At 39.1% G+C, this 20705-nt stretch overlaps 2 protein-coding genes across 2 annotated transcripts in view; one reads left to right on the forward strand and one right to left on the reverse strand.

Annotated features, from left to right (window-relative positions):
• LOC143975853 (uncharacterized) overlaps positions 1–13862 on the reverse strand; it is a 38119-nt gene extending 24257 nt beyond the window's left edge. Inside the window, exon 1 of the mRNA XM_077478412.1 lies at positions 13726–13862. The gene's annotated coding sequence lies outside the window, so the exon portion shown is untranslated. The remainder of the gene's footprint in view (positions 1–13725) is intronic.
• A 3408-nt stretch (positions 13863–17270) lies between these two features.
• Positions 17271–20123, forward strand: FOXE1 (forkhead box E1). Its single transcript, XM_077475298.1, has 2 exons — positions 17271–17383; positions 18170–20123. The coding sequence occupies exon 2, from the start codon at positions 18463–18465 to the stop codon at positions 19603–19605; it is 1143 nt and encodes a 380-aa protein (XP_077331424.1). The 5' UTR covers positions 17271–17383; positions 18170–18462; the 3' UTR covers positions 19606–20123.
• Positions 20124–20705: the final 582 nt, after the last annotated feature.

A 20705-nucleotide genomic window follows, 5' to 3' on the forward strand; every position in this document is an offset into this window, starting at 1 on the left:
TGTCCGTCACTCCCCTCCAAAAGTCCCTAATCTGTGGGCACTGCCAAAATATATGATCAAAGCCAGCTCGGTCCTCCGTACACCTCCAGCACCCCGCCGCACCCGTACCATACATTCCAGCTAGCCTTGCAGGTGTGTAGTGTACCCTGTATAGAATTTTATATTGAATAAGTCTATCTCTGGCCGACACCAGAGTCTGGAAAGGATAGGCCCACATGTCGTCCCAGTCCTCCCCCCCAAAGTCCGCCACCAAAGCGCTCCATGTGTCCCTACATTTTTGCACCACACTGGGTCTATCAACGAACAGCTCTTTGTATACCGCGGATAAGGGCTTCAAAAGGTCCCCCGTCTGCAGCACCCTCTCCAGGGGAGACACACCCAGCTCCAAAGCATCCGAACCAAACTGGGTGAGGAAGGCGTGTCTCAACTGGAGGTAGCGAAAAAAATACCAGTTCGGTAGATTGTATTTCGTTTTCAGTTGATCAAAAGTGTATAGCCTAGTCCCCCCCGCTATGTGCACGAGTTGTTTGATGCCAACCCTGGCCCATATCACCGGGTCAGGAATCGCACCAAAATGTGGCAGCCTGGGATTAAACCAGAGAGGGGCGTCCGGCGACCAGCACCCCCCTCTGTTCTTCATCAAGACCTGCGCCCTGTCCCAAGCTCGCACCGTTACTTGCATGGAGGCTGTCAGGGAAGGAGAGGCCCCTGGATCCCTATACACCAGGTAGGATAAACTCTCATACGAGCCCATAAGGGCTGCCTCTAGTACCGTGGCGGAGTCCCCATCATCCCTCATTAACCATCTCCTGGCGACCACCATCTGTCCAGCTATAAAATACTTAAAAAGATCCGGTAAGGCCAAGCCACCTTGACCCCAGGGCTCCTGTAAAACACGGATACTTATCCGGGGATGCGCAGCGGCCCACAAAAACGAACTGAACAGACTGTTCACCCTCCTGAAAAAGGAGCAGGGGATCCAAACTGGCGTGTTTCGCAAATAGTATAAAAACACTGGTAAAACTTTCATTTTCAGTAGGTTAACCCTACCAATCAGGGACAGCGGCAAATGTTTCCATGCATCCAGTTGTACCTTCACCTTAGCCAGCAACGGAAGAAGATTGAGAGACATATAATCACCTACTCTTGGGGACACCCTCACACCCAAATACCTGAACTCCTGCACCCATGCAATGGGGACCTTAGTGGTCGCCAAAGCACGAGCCCCCCCGTCAATAGCCATAACGTTTGACTTCTCCCAATTAACCCGAAGCCCGGAGTATGTGGCAAAGGTGTCGAGCACCTTAAACACAGCCTCCAAGGAAGGCCCTGCGTCCTGCAGAAATAGAAGCATGTCATCCGCATATAACGCTAAGCATTCCTTGATACCCCCTACCTCCAAAGCTCCAACCTCAGGGGACCGCCGCAGAGCTATAGCCAAGGGCTCTATCGCTAACGCAAATAAGGATGGAGACAGCGGGCACCCTTGACGCGTGCCCCTGCCCACTTCAAACTGAGAGGAGATCAAGGCACCTATTTTGATAACCGCCCGAGGGTTGCTATAAAGTAGAGAAATCCAAGTTACAAAAACCTCCCCAAAACCCATGTGCCGCAGAACTGCTAGCATATACTGCCAGTCTACAGAATTGAAGGCCTTAGCCATGTCAAGGGAGACCACTACTCTCTCGCCCTACTGACTGCTTTAAACATGCCAACAGTTCCCAGGCCCCAACCAGTGGCGGCCCGTCCATACAGGGCAACGCCCACCAATCCATTCGTCCGGCCCTTAATCTACATGCAGGGTGCCTGACGCATGGATTCCAATGGGTTTTTGTTTTTATTTAGAAGCACGTGATTAGAGCCAGAGGCTTCTAATTGGCTTCAAAATAGGGTGGGCTCAGGAAACAGAGCACTGCACCCCAAGCCCACCCAGTTGTGTGGCAATAGCAAATTAATATTCGCTATTGTCATCCAGAGACCCGTCACCCAATTGGCAGAGAGGAGAAGTGATCTTATTGGCCACTGAGGAGGGGGAGGAGGGAGGAGTCGCAGGGGAAGCCACCGTGAAGCCTAGGAGGAGTCGCAGAGTGCCAGCTGCCCGGAGGAAGCTCTGCCCGTGACTTAGATGGGGTAAGTGCGGGGCTGGTTACCATTGGACCTGGAGGTGTGCCTGTGACCCGACCAACTGGGGGGGTTTCGGCGGGTGGATTGCTTGCCACCCACCCAAAAAATATATAACCAGCCACCACTGGCTCCAATGCTTAGCCAGCTTTGTTTGTTTTTTTGGGATTTTGGGGGAGCCAAGAAAATGTTTGCCCAGGGTCCAATCAATATTAAATGCGGCCCTATGCAGACTGGTTGTACTAAAGTCGATCCATCGACCAACTTCAGTACAACCAGCCTGTCGGATTTTTTTCATGAGATTACTGCTGGTGGCTATAGCTATAGGGAAGACTCCCCACCGGCAGAACATAATAGCGCTGTGGGAAGGATGACTGGCTGTGTTGATGGAGGAATCAAGCAATTTTCTTTCCTTTCATCCATGGTGGAAGGAAAGAAAATTGCATAATCTATGGGCTGCTTAATTTTAATCAGAAAGCCCAATTCTGAGAAGCTTTTAAAAAATACCCTTGTAGTGAGGCATTCCTCACTGCAAGGATTAAATGTTCGTTAAGTCTACAGGTAAAGGAACTAGAAAATGCATTTTCTGGGAAAAATGGGTAGGAATGCTGAATAGCATCAAAGCTGCCCCATCAAAACTGCCCCATCATATTGCCCCCATCAAAACTGCCCATCATATTCCTCTATTATAAATCAGTACATGGTGTATCTGTGCTCTCCCCCACTGCCTATCACTGTGTATAAGAAGTGTTGGTAACCATGGAAACAAAACAGACAACAAAAGCCTGGCTTCCCTAAATTTAATGAAATTTTCTGAAATTATCACTAAACTTATACAGCTTTTTCAGAAAAAACTGTAAAAGATATCAAACTGAAAATATATACAAATAGCTGAATATTTTGTGAACATTTTAAAGTTTGTTTGGCATCTGTAGGTGAAAGTATGAAGGAGCTGAAACTTGTGGCAGCAGAAGAAGATTTTATGGGTTTTAAGTATGCTCTCATTGACTTCAATGTTAAAAAAAGTGTTAAAAAGCTTAATATTTATAAAAGTAGAAATAGTAGAAAAAAAGTTGAAGGGGAGCGCACAAGCAGCTGAAAGAGCTGAACGATTTAAAAGTTGAATGGCTTTAACCTCCCTGGCAGTACGATTATTTCAGATTTTAGGTGCTGAAAGCGGTACAATTATTTTGCATGAAAATTTGATGTTTTATATTGTAGTCCTGAAATTCTTAGGAATAACTTACTTAAATCTGTCCAAACCAGAGTCTAGCAGACATCCCGGGTATGATAAAGTTTGAAAAATGAAATCATAACTTATAATATAATAAATAACTATAAATAATTATACCAAATAATAATATAACAATAATAAAAAATATTCAATAATGTAATCAAATCAAAAACACTGAAATTTGCTCAGTTGCAGAATTGTCACTGTCATTACTTTTCAGTATTTGATGACGGATCTCCCCACAAATCGCTATCGCTTAATTCTGCGAGTGATTCCAATTTATTATCGCTGTTTTCTAGCTGGTCTAAAACCATTTTTGATGTAAAGGGACAGTTTTGGTTGCTATGGACAATCTCCAGTTTCCTTGCATAAAGAACAGTTTTTATATTATAAAACTGCATGCAGGACACTGGGCAGACCACTGGGGACAAAGCGGATGTGAAATGATTACATACAGCAATGTAATCTGTAAGATCACATTATACTGTATGTATACTGTGTGTTTTACTTTTTGAATTTGGCGCCGTTCTCCGTCCCCGTGCATCGCAACTCTCAAAGGGAACGGAGCCTGGCTCCGTGATAGATCGAGCGGAGGACGGCTCGCTCATACAGCAGGGGGACATCGCTGGATCCAGGGGACAAGATAAGTAACCTCTTCCTGATTCCAGCGATGTGGTCCAGAGTCTGGCTCGGGGTTACCGTTAATGGTACAAAATTTTCCCCCCGAGCCAGACTCGGGAATCCCGCCAGGGGGGTTAATAGCTGAAAGTGTGCAGAAGTTACACAGAGCCAAAAAACTTACAGAATAATAAAATTAACTAGAAAATGCATTTCCTGGAGAAAATGCTGAATAGCATCAAAATTGCCCCATCATATTGCCCCCATCAAAACTGCCCATCATATTCCTCTATTATAAATCAGTACATGGTGTGTCTGTGCTCTCCCCCACTGCCCATCACTGTGTATAAGAAGTGTTGGTAACCATGGATACAAAACAGACAACAAAAGCCTGGCTGCCCTAAATTTAAAGAAATTTTCTGAAATGATCACTAAACTTAAACAGCTTTTTCACAAAAACTGTAAAAGATATCAAACTGAAAAGATATAGCCAGATATCTGAATACTTTGTGAACATTTTAAAGTTTGTTTGGCGTCTGTACTTTTGGCAGCGGAAGAAGATTTTATGGATTTTAAGCATGGTCTCATTGACTTCAATATTAAAAAAAGTGTTAAAAAGATTACTATTTATAAAAAGTAGAAATAGTAGAAAAAAAAGTTGAAGAAGGCCCATCATCAGCTGAAAGAGCTGAACATTTTAAAAGTTCAATGGCTTTAATAGCTGAAAGTATGCAGAAGTTACGCAGAGCCAAAAAATGTACGGAATAATAATAAAAAGATGATGATTAACCACTTAAGCCCCGGACCAATTTGCAGCCAAAGGACCAGGCCCCTTTTTGCGATTCGGCACTGCGTCGCTTTAACTGACAATTACGCGGTCGTGCAACATGGCTCCAAAACAAAATTGGTGTCCTTTTTTTCCCACAAATAGAGCTTTCTTTTGGTGGCATTTGATCACCTCTGCGGTTCTTTTTTTTTGCCCTATAAACAAAAATAGAGAGACAATTTCGAAAAAAAAATTATATTTTTAACTTTTTGCTATAATAAATATCCCCAAGAAATATATACAAAAAATTTTTTTTTCCTCAGTTTAGGCCGATACTTATTCTAAATATTTTTGGTAAAAAAAATCGCAATCAGCGACTATTGATTGGTTTGCGCAAAAGTTATAGCGTTTACAAAATAGGGGATAGTTTTATAGCATTTTTATTAATATTTCTTGCTGGCCGTGATCAGCGATTTTTATTGTGACTGCTACATTATGGCGGACACATCGGACATTTTTGACACATTTTTGGGACCACTGTCATTTATACAGCAATCGGTGCTATTTAAATGCACTGATTCCTGTGTAAATGACACTGGCAGAGAAGGAGTTAACCACTAGGGAGCGAGGAGGGGTTATGTGTGACGTTATGTGTTTTTTTATTGTAGGGGGCGTGGCCTGGCATGTGATGTCACTGATCATCTTTCCCTATAACAGGGAGCAGACGATCGTGACAGCCACAGTAGGAAGCACGGGTTTACACAGACCTCTCCTTGTTCTTCAGCTCTGTGACCCGATTGCAGGACACCAGCGCCGATCGGGTCCCCTGGTCCCGTGGCCATGGTCACTGAGATCAGGACCGGGTCAGGAGCACGGCGGCGGTGGCACGCTCCCAACCCACAGCTGGGCACTTAAAGAGCAATGTACCGGTACGTGCTTGTGCCCAGTCGTGCCATTCTGCCGACGTATATGTGCAGGAATCGGGCCTTAAGCAGTTAATATCTAGAAAATGCATTTCCTGGAGAAAATGTGTGGGAATGCTGAATAGCATCAAAACTGCCCCATCATATTGCCCCCATCAAAACTGCCCATCATATTCCTCTGTTATAAATCAGTACATGGTGCATCTGTGCTCTCCCCCACTGACCATCACTGTGTATAAGAAGTGTTGGTAACCATGGAAAACAAAACAGACAACAAAAGCCTGGCTGCCCTAAATTTAATGAAATTTAATGAAATTATCACTAAACTTAAACAGCTTTTTCAGAAAAAACTGTAAAAGATATCAAACTGAAAAGATATAGTCAGATAGCTGAATATTTTGTAAACATTTTAAAGTTTGTTTGGCGCCTGTAGGTGAAAGTATGAAGGAGCTGAAACTTTTGGCAGTGGAAGAAGATTTTATGGATTTTAAGCATGCTCTCATTGACTTCAATGTTAGAAAAAAAACGGTTAAAAGGGTTAATATTTGAAAAAGTATAAATAGTAGAAAAAAAGTGGAAGGAGAGCACACATCAGCTGAGAGAGTGGAACATTTTAAAAGTTGAATGGCTTTAATAGCTGAAAGTATGCAGAAGTTACGCAGAGCCAAAAAACATACGGAATAATTCAATTAAAAAAGATTATTATTCCGTACATTTTTTGGGAGTAAAAATAAATAACTAATATCAATGAACTGTTTTAAATTGTCATACAAATATATATTTGAAATCAAATCTTTATTAATTTGTGGAAATAACATGTTGTGGGTGGATTTCTGCCAGTCACAGGCTGTATCACACCCCTCCAGCCTGCGTCTTAGAATAAGAGGGAGGTGAAGTCTCCATTAATCCAAATGTAATATTCTGCCCCCATTGTTTTTAACTGGTTATTGGGCATGGAGGAGGAAGGAGGAGTGGACTGTCATTTACCACTGTGTACAAGCCCACATGTGTGACTCTATGGTCACATGGTATGCTCAGATGTGATGGGGAGGAAATGTTTAGCATAGAAACCCACTAAAAACTGAGCATGTGTAGAGCTGCCTACACTGGTGTGCAAAATCCCTAGCTGAATTGGGGACATGGACAGAAGGTGGAAATAGAGAGCAGCAGGATCAACCATTTTTTTTTGCAGAGTACAGAAAACAAATCTGATAGTAACTGAGTGAGTGTAAACAGCATGTTATACACTGTTTATTTATGTGAGTTTAGTGACACTTTAACTCTATAATATTTTTTCTTTGTTCATCGCTTCTCTTCTTTTTGCTTTTAAAATAAATAGAACATGAAAACAATTAATGAAAGGCAATACCAGTAAAAGATTACACCATCAACTGAATAAAATATACAGTATGTCTCACTGTCCTATGTAATTATAATGTTATTGCTAAAATAACTCTAGATTTTTTTTTTGTTTGTTTGTTTAAGATAGAGCGGGATAGGAAGAATCTCTGTCAGGTTTTTATTGCTGCTTGTGTGCCTTTTGGGAATGTGTCCCCTTGATTCCTGCCAGGACAAGAAGTGATGGGTAATTATTCCAATGGCCATTTGAGGTGGCCGCTGCGGTGTAGCACATAGGTGAATTTTAACACTTTTTTATTTCGTTGGTATGTTATTGTTGTAGCGCAGCTTATTTATCTTTCTTTTATTTTTTCTGTAGTTATGTGGTACAGTTAAGCTGCAGCTCCCAATAGGTCCTCATATTGACCATTTCCCACAAATTTGCGTATATTTAGTATATTTGTATACCGTAGCGCAGTTTCTTTTGTTATTTTTCTATATTTATTGTTATTTATTGTCGCAATTCAGTCAATACCTTACCTTGTTATTGAGGCGGCGCGATCACACTTTTTCATAATGATTTTTTAACAAACAAGTTGGTCTTTATTGGAAAAAATATGGGGAAGTCCACTTAATCAGTATCTCTTTTTTGGCATAATATAACATAAAGGAAATCAGGAGTTTCGTGTATCGAGGACGCTGTTCATCATCCTGAATACCCGATATGGCTAATTTGCCTAACAGTGGGAGGGACAATTGTAAGCGAGTATTTATGCAACCCCAAACTGCAGTCCAGTATTGTACCAACTTAGGGCAGGTCCAAAACTTTTGGAAGTAAGTGCTATTAAGGGACTGGCACCAAGGGCAATTCTGAGAACACTCAGGTTCCTTTAACCCCCCGGCGGTATAATTATTTCAGATTTTAGGTGCTGAAAATTTGTGTTTTATACTGTAGGCCTGTAATTCTTAGAAATAACTCACTTAAATATGTCCAAACAAGAGTCTAGTAGACATCCCAGGTTTGAAAAAGTTTGAAACACAAAATCATAAATTATAATATAATAAATAACTATAAATAATTATAACAAATAGTAATATAATAATAATAAAAATGATTCAATAATGTAATCAAATCAAAAACACTGAAATTTGCTCAGTTGCAGAATTGTTGCTGTCATTACTTTTAGTGTTTGATGATGAATTTCCCCACAAATTACTATCGTGATTCTAATTTATTATCGCTGTTTTCTAGCTGGTCTAAAAGCACTTTTGACATAAACGGACAGTTTTTGGTTGCTATGCTATATAATATAAAACTGCATGCAGAACACTGGACAAACCACTAGGGACAAAGGGGATGTGTAATTATTTGATACAGTACTGTAATTTGTTAGATTACAGTATACTGTATCTATACTGTGTTTTTTACTTTTTGAATTTGGCGCCAAACTCCATCCCCCTGTGTCGCAACGCTTGCAGGGAACGGAGCCTGGCACTGTGACAGATCGAGCGAGACATGGCGAATCGCAGATCACAGAGGGGAGACATCGCAGGATCCAGGGGACAAGGTAAGTAACCTCTACATGGATTCTGCAATGCAATCCCGAGTCTGGCTCGGGGTTACCACTTTTGGTACTGAAATCTCACCCCGAGCCAGACTAAGGAATACTGCCTGGGAGGTTAACCACTTGCCGCCCGCCATATAGCAAAATGACGGTGGCAAAGTGGTTGTAATATCCTGACCGGACATCATATGACGTGATCAGGATATTAAGCCACTGCACGCCCCCGGGGGCACGCATCGCGTCTATCGTTGTTGTGGGGTGTCAGTCTGACACCCTGCAACTATGATCTCAGATCTCAGATGGAGACTCTTTACCATGTGATCAGCCATGTCCAATCACGGCTGATCACAGTGTAAATAGGAAGAGCCGGTGATCGGCTTTTCCTCACTCGCGTCTGTCAGACGTGAGTAGAGGAGAGCCGATCGGCTGCTCCTCTGACAGGGGGGGTCTGTGCTGATCGATTATCAGCACAGCCCCCCCGAGGATGCCCACACTGGACCACCAGGGACACCACTAGACCACCAGGAGATGCTGATTGGCATGCATTATTGTTTGGCACAGATTGGCATCCATCCCTACAAAACTTTAAATTACAATGCCGCCTATCAGTGCCCATCCATGCCGCCTATTAGTGTCCATCCATGCCGCCTATCAGTGCCCAGCCTAGCCGCCTATCAGTGCCCATCCTAGCCGCCTATCAGTGCCCATACATGCCCATCTGTGCTGCCTATCCATGCCCATCCGTGCTGCCTATCCATGCCCACCCGTGCCGCCTATCCATGCTGCCCATCCGTGCCGCCTATCCATGCTGCCGATTCGTGCCAATCCGTGCCACCTATCAGTGTCTATCTGTGTCGCATATCAGTGCCACCTATCAGTGCCGCCTATCAGTGCCACTTCATTGGTGCCACCTCATCGGTGCCCATCAGTGCCACCTTATCAGTGTCCGTCACTGCAGCCCCGTCAGTGCCCATCAGTAAAGGAGAAAACTTACTTATTTACAAAGTTTTGTAACTGAAACAAAAAAAACATGTTTTTTTTTCAAGATTTTCTGTATTTTTCTATTTGTTTAGTAGAAAATAAAAATCCCAGAAGCGATCAAATATCACCAAAAGAAAGCTCAATTTGTGGGAACAAAATGATAAAAATTTAGTTTGGGTACAGTGTAGCATGACCGCGCAATTGTCATTCAAAGTGTGACAGCGCTGAAAGCTCAAAATTGGTCTGGGCAGGAAAGTGTATAAGTGCCCTGTATTGAAGTGGTTAAGAGCACTATGCAGTCTCTGAGGTGTATAGTAAATTCTGTGCAGAAATTTTGCCTGTAATAATTTGTCTCTAGAAGAGATCACTAATTTGGAACTACCCTCAAAATGTATCCCTGCTAGAGCCGGAATATCTTTTTACCACTTTTACCATAGTGCCTCCATTTTGGGGAAGTCCACTCTGAGAAGTGCTAAATACAGCGAGGAAAGAGGTTTATCCAAGGATTCCTGCGCTAGAAATTCTTCTATAGGGTCAGCCTTAAGACTAGATAAGATGCAAAATTGTGCTCTGGCCACATGACTCTTCCACTAAAGTAACCCTGCGAGTTTGGGTGGCAGCTAGAAAGCGGCTTATGAGTCCCAACTCCCTTCTGTCCATTATGAGGAAATCCTTCCCTCCCACAGTTTAGAACGATACCAAATCCACAACTATGGGCTCGGTTTGGAATTAAGGCACTAAAGAATATAAAGCCCGCAGAAATACTTTTATCATTCCGGGACCTTGCGGTCAAATATAATCTCACTAGATGGATGTTTTTTCGCTATTTTCATATCGAATTACTGTGAATGTGGGAACACATTTAGTGATTGCAGCAGCTGTACACTATTTATTTCTATCAGTAGGTGGCAGCAGGCTACTACCTTATTTACATAGATAGACATTATTGTGTGTTTTTGCATTTTAATGGACTGCCAACACACCACAATGTAGCCAGGATTATATATGTACTATCTTTTTCACGCAAGTAAGGGTATCGGTAGCATGTTAACCTGCAATGTGGTGCTTTGGTCTTGTGCACTGGGGTAATCACAATGCATATGTGCGTTTGTAAATCAACCCATCTTTTTTTTTTTTTAAATGGAGGTAACAAAGAATTTTAACTCTTGCAAATCTTGCAAATACATGCTCATAAGGAATATATATATATATATATATATATATATATATATATATAATGTATATATATATATACTGTATATATACATATGTTTATTTATGTATTTTGTTAAGCTCTGTGTAAACTGTTGGTGCTATATAAAACCTGTGTAATAATGTGTAATATACATATATAAGGGTTATACCATTATACCATTTAAATTGTAAACAATACTGTTAATAGGTGGGGATGATTTTTCAAGTAACTTTTGAAGCAAACAATTTAAAGGGAAATAGAAAATAAGAATTTTAGGAAATGATTGGTTGTTTGAAACAAACACCTGTTCAGTTTACCAAAAATGAAAATGACAGCTATTGCAAATGGCAACGTATGTGTTCTAATGACGATTGATTGCATGCTGCTAAAGGTCACAGAGATGTTGCTGAGAGACTTCTGTGATTAAATGTAAGAAAAGGGAGAGCTTCCTTCTTGCTGAAACTGCTTCTTGACTGATAGGTTTAATGTGAGAGTGAAAGAGGTGTAGGCCTTCATTAAACATTGTAACAACAAGCAAAATATCATCAGTGAAAACTGACATCAGGTAGCAATATGTTATACAGAACAGTTAGCATTCACTACACCCAGTGACATTTAGTGTGCCTTTTAGCAGCTTACACAGCTAGGCCTTTTGCCTGCCATTATAGTTTACTTTTGTTAAGAAAAATGTTTTGTTATTGAAAGGGCACTGAAATAGGATTATTTTATGTTTGTTTTATAAGCTTCTGAGTCAATGATCTGCACTTGAAGGGCAATTAATAAGAATAAACTCCAAACAAACTTTGGATTATATGGAAATCGGGATACTATTTTGTGTGTATACGTTGCAGAGACTACACAACGATCAGAAGTCAAATAAAGAGTCATCTCTTTGGTAATGGCGTATGTCTATATGGCTAGGCTGATGTATTTCAAGAATTTCAAGGTATACAAATAGGCACCAAACCACAAAATGAAAGAATTGTTTGTAATACAAATACAAATAAACCATCAACACATTTCAGGGACAAAAAGATTTCCCCCTCATCAGGGCCTAGAAAAATTAAACAAGGACCTGAATGGATTCAAAGGAAACTGCAATTAAATGTATCTACGGTATATATGGGGGGAAACCTCATAACAAATGTGAAAAAATGCAATCAGCAGCAACAGATCCATTTAATTGTTGTTTCCTTTAAATCTATCCTTTTAGTCCTTTTTCCATTTTTCTAGCCCCTACTGAGGAGGGGGGAGATTTGTTGTTTCCAGAACATATTGGATGTTTCTATGTAACATTATGATGAGCTATTAAGGATGGGTTCACACCTATGCGAATTTGATGTGGGATTCCCCGCATTCAATTCGCATGACAGGAGATTGTGACCTGTTGCGGCTGTGTAGCGGCTTGCACAGGAACACTGTGCATCTTTGGTTCCGTTTCAGGGCCTGAATTCAGGCAAAAATTCAGCCCTGATTCTTCCCTGAAATGAAGAACAGGGACGAACCGGACACTCTGCTGCGAGCCGCATCTGTCGAAGGTGTGAATCCAGCCTAAAGGTACTTTGTGGTTTACTTAAAGATTTTCTCCATGCACAAATGATTTCATTTAAATATACACTCATCGACCACTTTATTAGGTACACTTTGCTAGTAACAGGTCGGACCCCCTTTTGCCTTCAGAACAGCCTTAATTCTTCATGGCATAGATTCAGCAAGGTGTTGGAAACATTCCTCAGAGATTTTGGTCCATATTGACATGATTGCATCATGCAGTTGCTGCAGATTTGTTGGTTGCCCATCCATGCTATCATGTTGCTACAGAAAATAATTTTATTGGCTGGGAATCTTCTTTTTTCTCCATAAATTTTCTTTTCATATTACATTTATCGCACGATTCTCCCATCGTTGATTAGAAAATCTTTTTTTTTTCAAAAATTTTCCAACATGTCCAATTCCTCAAATTTGATTTCCACACGAAAATCGGCTGTTGCTGAAGGCCACTAATGGTGCAAAATTCGTACGAAAATTCTAAGATACCATTTTCAAAAGAAAATTCTTTCGAAATTCGAACCGTGTATGGCCGGCATAAGAGGTTGATTTATGAAAATGAGTTTAGAATCATGGCTGCACTGGGGTTGATTTACTAAGCCTGGAGAGTGCAAAATCTGGTGCAGCTGTGCATGGTAGCCAATCAGCTTCTAACTTCAGCTTGTTCAACTAAGCTTTTACAAAAAAAAATGGAAGCTGATTGGTTTCTCTGCACAGCTGCACCAGATTTTGCCCTCTCCAGATTTAGTAAATCAAGCCCTCAGTGTATTACCATGTAGACTAAGCTGACATTAGAATCTGTGTATATGTACCATTACTGAGCACAATCAGATGGTGGTCGGTTTATTTTCTGCGGCAGTTACAAAAAGAATGTTTCTAAAACACAAGTTAGCTGCAAACCTTTAACAGCTTGAGATACAATTTTTTTTTTTATGCGGATAGGATTTTATACTAATATCCATACATTTGAATTTTAGATGTGTAAAAAGTCTTTGGGGTTGATTTACTAAAGGGAAGTAGACTATGCACTTTGCAAGTGCAGTTGCACTAATTTTCCCCAGAACTTAGTGATGCTTTGGGGCAAATAATTGCAACTGCACTTGCAAATTGCACAGTATATCTACCTTCAGTAAAGCAACCTCTTTATTGTAAAAATAAACATGTAATACAAAGAGCACCCTGAACACTCATATCATAAAATATTATGGGTTTTTCAAGGAATGCTGAAACTCCATACAACCTCAACTGATCAGGACAGACATGGAAGATAGAGAGGTGTGTATAACTCCTCTGACTTGTGCAAATTTAAACTAGTACTATTAAGTTCTAAAACAAACAGGCTTTTTGTAACACGACAGCTGAGAATAGACAGGTAAACATATGAAAAGTTACATCAACAGCTTTTGACCGCCCCCCCCCCCCCCAACCTCTCATACCTATAATTCACTTTATACATATCTTCATCATGTGGGGTCAATGGCATCAGTGGTGTACTTTGGCCAGATCAGGCAAGGACTGCATGTCTGCAGATTCCATTTTCCGTTGTTACAATTTTATTGTTTCTTTTAAATCCTGAAGTAACGAAAAAAAAAAAATAATAAAAATAAAATAATATATATATATATATATATATATATATATATATATATATATATTTCTCCTTTGTTTGAAAACCTGATTCTTCTACTGTATGGTGAAAATGATTATATTGACGTGCAGACTTTTTTCTATAATTGAATATTGTAAAAATAAAAAAATAAAAAGTGGCTTGTTCACTTCCATCAATAAATCATAGTCTAGCAAAATTGATGTATCTCTCTCACCCTTTTTTTTAAAGTGATCCATGTTCATCTTATTCACTAATATTCACTTTACTAAGAGCCTGTTTTTGATAAGCCTGTTTTTCTTTCAGTCCTATTGCATTATCTCTCCCTGGGCTGTATACCATATTCCAAGTGTTTATTTTCTAATCAGTTGCTTTAGGAGCTAAATCATTTTTTTGTTTTATTTTTTTACTTTTTTATTTATAAATGTATTTAACAACAGGAGCATCCACTCATGATATTCATCAATACATCACATAGGGGGTTATTTACTAAAGGAAAATCCACTTTGCACTACAAGTGCACTTGGAAGTGTAGTCGCTGTAGATCTGAGGGGGACACGCAAGGAAAATAAAAAAAATAGCATTTTAGTTTGTACATGGCTGGATGATAAAATCAGCAGAGCTTCCCCTTATTTGAGATCTAACCCTTATGCCGTGTACACACAACTGAACTTTCTGGCAGACTAGGGTGTCCGTTTATGAAAGGACACCTAGGTCCGAAGGGATTAGTCCGTCAGACACAAGCAGTGTGTGCTAGTCCAATTGTTTTTTGATAAAAAAATCTGATGGACCTAGAAGTAGAACATGTTTCAAATCTATCCGACGGACTAAAATCGTGAAAACCGTTCGTCTGTGTGCTGGTCCGACGGTCCAAATACGACACAAGGGAAGCTATTGGCTACTGGCTATTGAACTTCCTTGTTTAGTCCCGTTTACGTCATCACGTTCAAAATGAACAGACTTGCGAACGGACTTAGTCCGTAAGTCTGGTCATGTGTGGCCAAGTCCGTTCATTCGGAAAGTCCGTCGGAACTTCACCGAAAGTCTGTTGGACCTAGTCTGTCGTGAAGTACGCGCCATTAGATTTAGAGCGACTGCACTTCCAAGTGCACTTGCAGTGCAAAGTGGATTTGCCTTTCTATGATATGTTATAAGAATACTATATCCTAAGGTAATTAACAAACTAAATAACTTTTTACATTTTTTTATTTGATATGTGAAAGAGTTTGAGCATGAATCACATACAGGGAGCTAAGAATTTCCAAATGTGCTGTATACAAGCAGCAGCGATGATAGCAGGATGTGGCAGAAGTCAAGAAAAGCTTGTCACTGTCATTATTTATACAAAGACCACAGATCAGTCACCACTAACTGAAATAAAAGGTATATGGAGTGCTTATTACATTCAATATATTTTCACCTCTGGTACCTGAAATATTAACAGTGATATACATAAAAAAAATCCATTTAATTGAAACATCTTTGTAACGCTAATAAATCCCCTTTAATGGCCTGGCATCTTCGCATTGGCACACTTTTTATTCCGATTTATTGGTTATTATTTCAAATTTCTTATAAATAAAATATTTCGGAGCTTCCTTTGTATACAGATGACAACTACTACATCGATTCTAATAAGATTGGTAGCAATTTTGTTACTACAATTACTTTACAAAACAGTTTGATGTAAAGTCCAAAAACAGCTACAAAATCATAATATTTAAGATTTAGCATAATATATGTTTTTATTGTTATTTCTTTAGCATGATTTTAAAAGATTTTAACGCAAGTGTTATAATTTAGCTGACGTCAATTCCTTTCTATATACTGTATAAGACACTGTCAAAAAGTTCAGACCAGCTGGACTATAATATCTCGTATAAAAGTAACAACAAATATTACTTTATAATCTTAGATTTGTCATGTTTGCTATATTTTAAGGCAATGTTCGTCGTTATAGCGTAGTGATTGGAGCTAAAAGCTGCATTTATTTCTACATTATCCTCTTTGCCAGAAAGCCTTGTATTAGTGGGATCGTCCCACCTATTTGATCTGGTCTGTATTATTTAGTCAAATATTGACATAAGAAATGCCTTCATCTTGGAGACCCAATGCACACTATGTACCAGCAATTATTGGGCCCTATTGTGTTACTGTTTTCTTAGCGGAGCCAAATTACACTATGTAAATTGTCCTATTTAAAATCATCATTTGCTTTAATCCGTTTTGTGTTTAGAATTTTTTATTATCATATGTAATGTGTGTAGAAGTTTCAATCTGGTGTTTTTATATCTATATCTATATAGAATGAAACGTCTAAACAAAAACACACACAGACACACACAAATATATATATATATATATATATATATATATATATATATATATATATATATATATATAGATAGATAGATAGATATAGATAGATAGATATATACAGCATATATAGGCAAACATAGATATATAGCTAATCAAACTAATAACAATAATAATATATATCACGATAGACCACATTAGCATTTGAAAACAGCAGGATACAATCTCGTGTTGTTTAATAGTGTTAAAAACATTTTGTCATGTTTACCTGCATGTAAATCTTTTTTTTTAATCCAAAAAAAAAATACAGGACGGTCCTGTATTAGAATGAATACATATTAATTATATGTTTCATTAAATAGCAGGCTACTGAAGATTATAAAAATACACAGAATACTGGATAATACAAATAATAATTTTAAAAACATGTTATAGTATATTAATCCAAAGATTTACCCCATTTTGGTGTCAAGAAGAATTTTTTTCCCCTCTATTGGAGCACTAACACATGAGTTAACTCCATATGTGACCATACTCTTCACAATCTGATTGTACAATCAACTGTGTGGTGCAATGGTTTGCCTGGTTAGATACAACCTAAATGGGTCGTTTAGATTTGTCCCCATAGTACATATTTTGCTTTAATCTAAATGAGATTGTACAATTATGTGTAGTGTATGGCAAGCATAACTCAGATATAAGTATCACAATCCTATGGGAAGGAATAACGTGTGCATGGTTCATTATTAGCATGAAATGGATAAATAACGTAGAGAGCACATTTTTAGTGCAGTAAATTGTAATTCGTGGAGATTGATTCTTGAGAAGACATGACATTATTAATTTATTGCTAATAAATCACTGTTTATTAAAAAATAAAAACAAAATAACAAATAAACATGAATAATTAAATAATACAAGTTAGTAGGTCTTCTTACCAATGTGACACAAAACGAGGTGGGTGGCACTCTGTGGAGACTGAGAACTTTTATTTTGTGAGCTCAGGAGTGCTAGGAATTCCCCTGTGTGTGGGTTTGTATGGGACTCTTATTGTGACAACAAGGTGTGCAGGTAAGAGCTTCTCTACTATATAACCCTTTGTACCTGGGGAGGAGAGCAGATCCAGCCTAGTCTTCAGTGTGCACACACCGCACCTCTCACCTGTCTGCAAGGTAAGGAACACTATACAGTTTACAAGTGGAATTATACCTTCATATTATTTCTTTATGCTGAAATAGAAGTTGCACTTTTTTTTTTTTTTTTGCTTATTGGGCAATAAATAATTAGTAAACGCATTCCAGGGATGTGAGCTGGATATTCTTTATATATATATATATATATATATATATATATATATATATTAAAATATCTTGCATTTGAAATTAATCGTATTTTGCTTAGGGTTATTTATTGTACTATGAAAATCACAAGTTCGATTATTTTATGTTCGTAATCACCGATCAACAATTATTAAATATTGACTTTTTTTTATTCAGAAGTAATTGGAGGTTACTATTATGTGTTGAATTATCGGCATACATTTGTGTGGTTGCACTTATTTTTAATGTAAATTATGTAGTTGGAAGGAAAGCAGGAAAAAGACAGCATTTTATTGTGTTCCTTATTCCAGTGTACCCCCTTAAAGTATGCTCCTATTTATTAAAGCTGTCCCCTATGTAAAAGGAAGTGTCTACTCACCCTCTGGGGTGGGTCACCTAAGCTAAAGTTCTACTTGAGAAAGGTATATTTATTTTCTAATATCCTCCCATTATGAATCCTTGATTTACACACACACACACACACACACACACACACACACACACACACACACACACACACATATATATATATATATATATATATATATATATATATATATAATTTTTATTTTTTCATTTTATTTTTTTAAGAATTGTCAAAGCTGTACTAATTTTCTGGTATCTGTGTTAATTTTGCAGGTTTCTGGCTGTGTGAGGATTCTTCTTAATATCCCCGGGTGTATTTGACAGACAGGCGACAAGCACAGAAGAAGGTTTACCCCTGTACCCTCCTGGTTGCACTATACAGGTGTATTGTAGACCTATAGGTGAGGTCTAAGGTTTGGTCATAAGTGCCTTGGTTGGTGGTCTTTCACTCGCTGGATTCTTGGGATTATTCAACAATACATCTACAGAAATTTGAGAGGATCCTAACTGCAGCTAGTTTGTTTGGAGAGGAAAGGTGTATTTGAAGAGGAAAATCCTGTATTAGGATGACAGCAGAGAGCCACCAGTCTCCTACCCGAGCCACTGGGGCTGGTACCAACCTCCATCAGGCCAGCAATTTCACAATACCAGTGGTAAAGGTGGAGAAAGAACCAGCTCCTGAGGCAAGCGTAACCCCTGAACAAACAGACTCAGATGACACTCCAAAGGGGAGGAGAAGGAAAAGACCTCTTCAGAGGGGCAAACCACCCTACAGCTATATCGCCCTTATAGCCATGGCTATTGCCCATTCTTCTGAAAGAAAGCTGACCCTTGGAGGTATATACAAATTTATCACAGAGAGGTTCCCTTTTTACCGAGATAACTCCAAGAAGTGGCAGAACTCCATCAGACACAACCTTACTCTGAATGACTGCTTCATCAAAATCCCTAGAGAGCCAGGGAGGCCTGGAAAAGGAAACTACTGGGCTCTGGACCCCAATGCTGAAGATATGTTTGACAGTGGAAGCTTCCTAAGAAGAAGGAAGAGGTTCAAAAGAATGGACCTCACCACTTACCCAGCTTACATACATGACACCAGTATGTACCCAGCACTACAAGTCTCCAGACCTTCTTATCCCAACTCTGTGTATTCCAACATGACCATGAGCCCCACCTATACCCAGCAGATCGCTCCCCATTCTTCTGTCTATTATCCCTCTTCATCTCCTGCCTTCAGCTCTGGCCAGTCCAGAATGTTTAGCATCAACACAATTATAGGCCATTCCAGTGCCTCAGAGCATACCCAGCAGACCAGCAGGTCAATGAGCCCAGAAGCCAACTCCACCACTTCAAGCTCCTGTACCTACGCTAGCCCAGGCTACAACAGTCAGACAGGAGGGAGTCCTATGCTTCAGAGGTCTACCAACCCAATGCCATATTCTTACTCAGTGCCCAATAGCCATCTGCCAATGAACCAGAGTTCATACACACATGGCAACACACAACTGTTTGGCACTTCTAGCAGAATACCTATGACCACCTCGCCAGTGATGAATACTGATAGTATGGACTTCTATGGCAGGATGTCTCCTGCACAGTACACCTCATTGACTGCCTATAATAGTAACGGGCAGCTGGCAGGTACAAACGCCTACCTGAGGCATGCCACCTACTCAGGGAACATGGACCGGTTTGTCCCTGCAGTGTAATGCTGTATGGACCTTATTAGCACATGTCCCACCATATCGTGCTGATAGTAACATGTTTTTTTTACTATGTAATGAACTCAAAGGGACACTAATCCATTAATAAGGACATTCATTCAGACGTCTGCCCTGAAGCTCTTACAACTGCAAGATGGACTAAAAGCTGCAATATTTGACAAGCGATGTATTTCTCCTCCTTTTTAATTTTCCCTATGGGATGAAAAAGGAAACTTATATTTTGTAACGACTATGAATTAATATGATATAATTCTACCTATGTAGACTATTACACGTACTTTGTGTGATTTACTGATACTTACTCTAGGAGGATTTGCGACACATTGAACATATAAAATAGACACTACATTTTATCATACCATTAGTTAATTAGATAATTAACTGGTCGCTGGTAAAGTCCCCAAGACTGCACTTATTTTTCGGGATGTGGGAATATGCTTTCTGAATGCTTTTTTTTATAATCTTCATAAATATGACAATAAAATACATTTTGATGGATGAAAGCCCCAGGTTTATTTCATTCTTGGTCGGTGACATTTTGTGGTCTGTAGGAACACATTATATATATATATATATATATATATATATATATATATATATTCTATATCGATCTCTATCTGTCTATCTCTCTATCTATAGAGAGAGAGAGAGAGAGAGCGATAAAGATATATATATATATATATATATATATATAATTTACTACATTGCAGACAAGTATGGTATATTATATACAACAACAAAAAAAAATCATAATGTGGATAACTACTCTTTTTTTAACTTTATAAAGATTTTTATTGAATCATCAAGAACAACAACCAAACAAAATTGAGAGTATCGGCACTTATTGTGAAACAGATAACATGGGTTGTTCAATATAGTATAGATGATGTGAACTATTTTAATAAATCCATTAGGACATATAAAAAAAAGTTTGCAAATGTCTATGCATTCTTGGTATAGATAATAATATATCTATTTCTCTTTTTCCACATTTGTAAAGAAAATATGGTTTGCTCTAGCGCTCTTTTTGAAAAGAAATATGCATCTGTGTAAATAGCGCATATTGATACTTAATATTCAATCAA

This window comes from Lithobates pipiens, unplaced genomic scaffold (assembly GCF_037356315.1).
Source record: "Lithobates pipiens isolate NorthernLeopardFrog02 unplaced genomic scaffold, aLitPip1_a1.2 Scaffold_13, whole genome shotgun sequence".
Taxonomy (NCBI): domain Eukaryota; kingdom Metazoa; phylum Chordata; class Amphibia; order Anura; family Ranidae; genus Lithobates; species Lithobates pipiens.

Coding starts and splice junctions, on each gene's coding strand:
- FOXE1 (XM_077475298.1), top strand. CDS start 18,463: ATGACAGCAGAGAGCCACCAGTCTCCTACCCGAGCCACTGGGGCTGGT.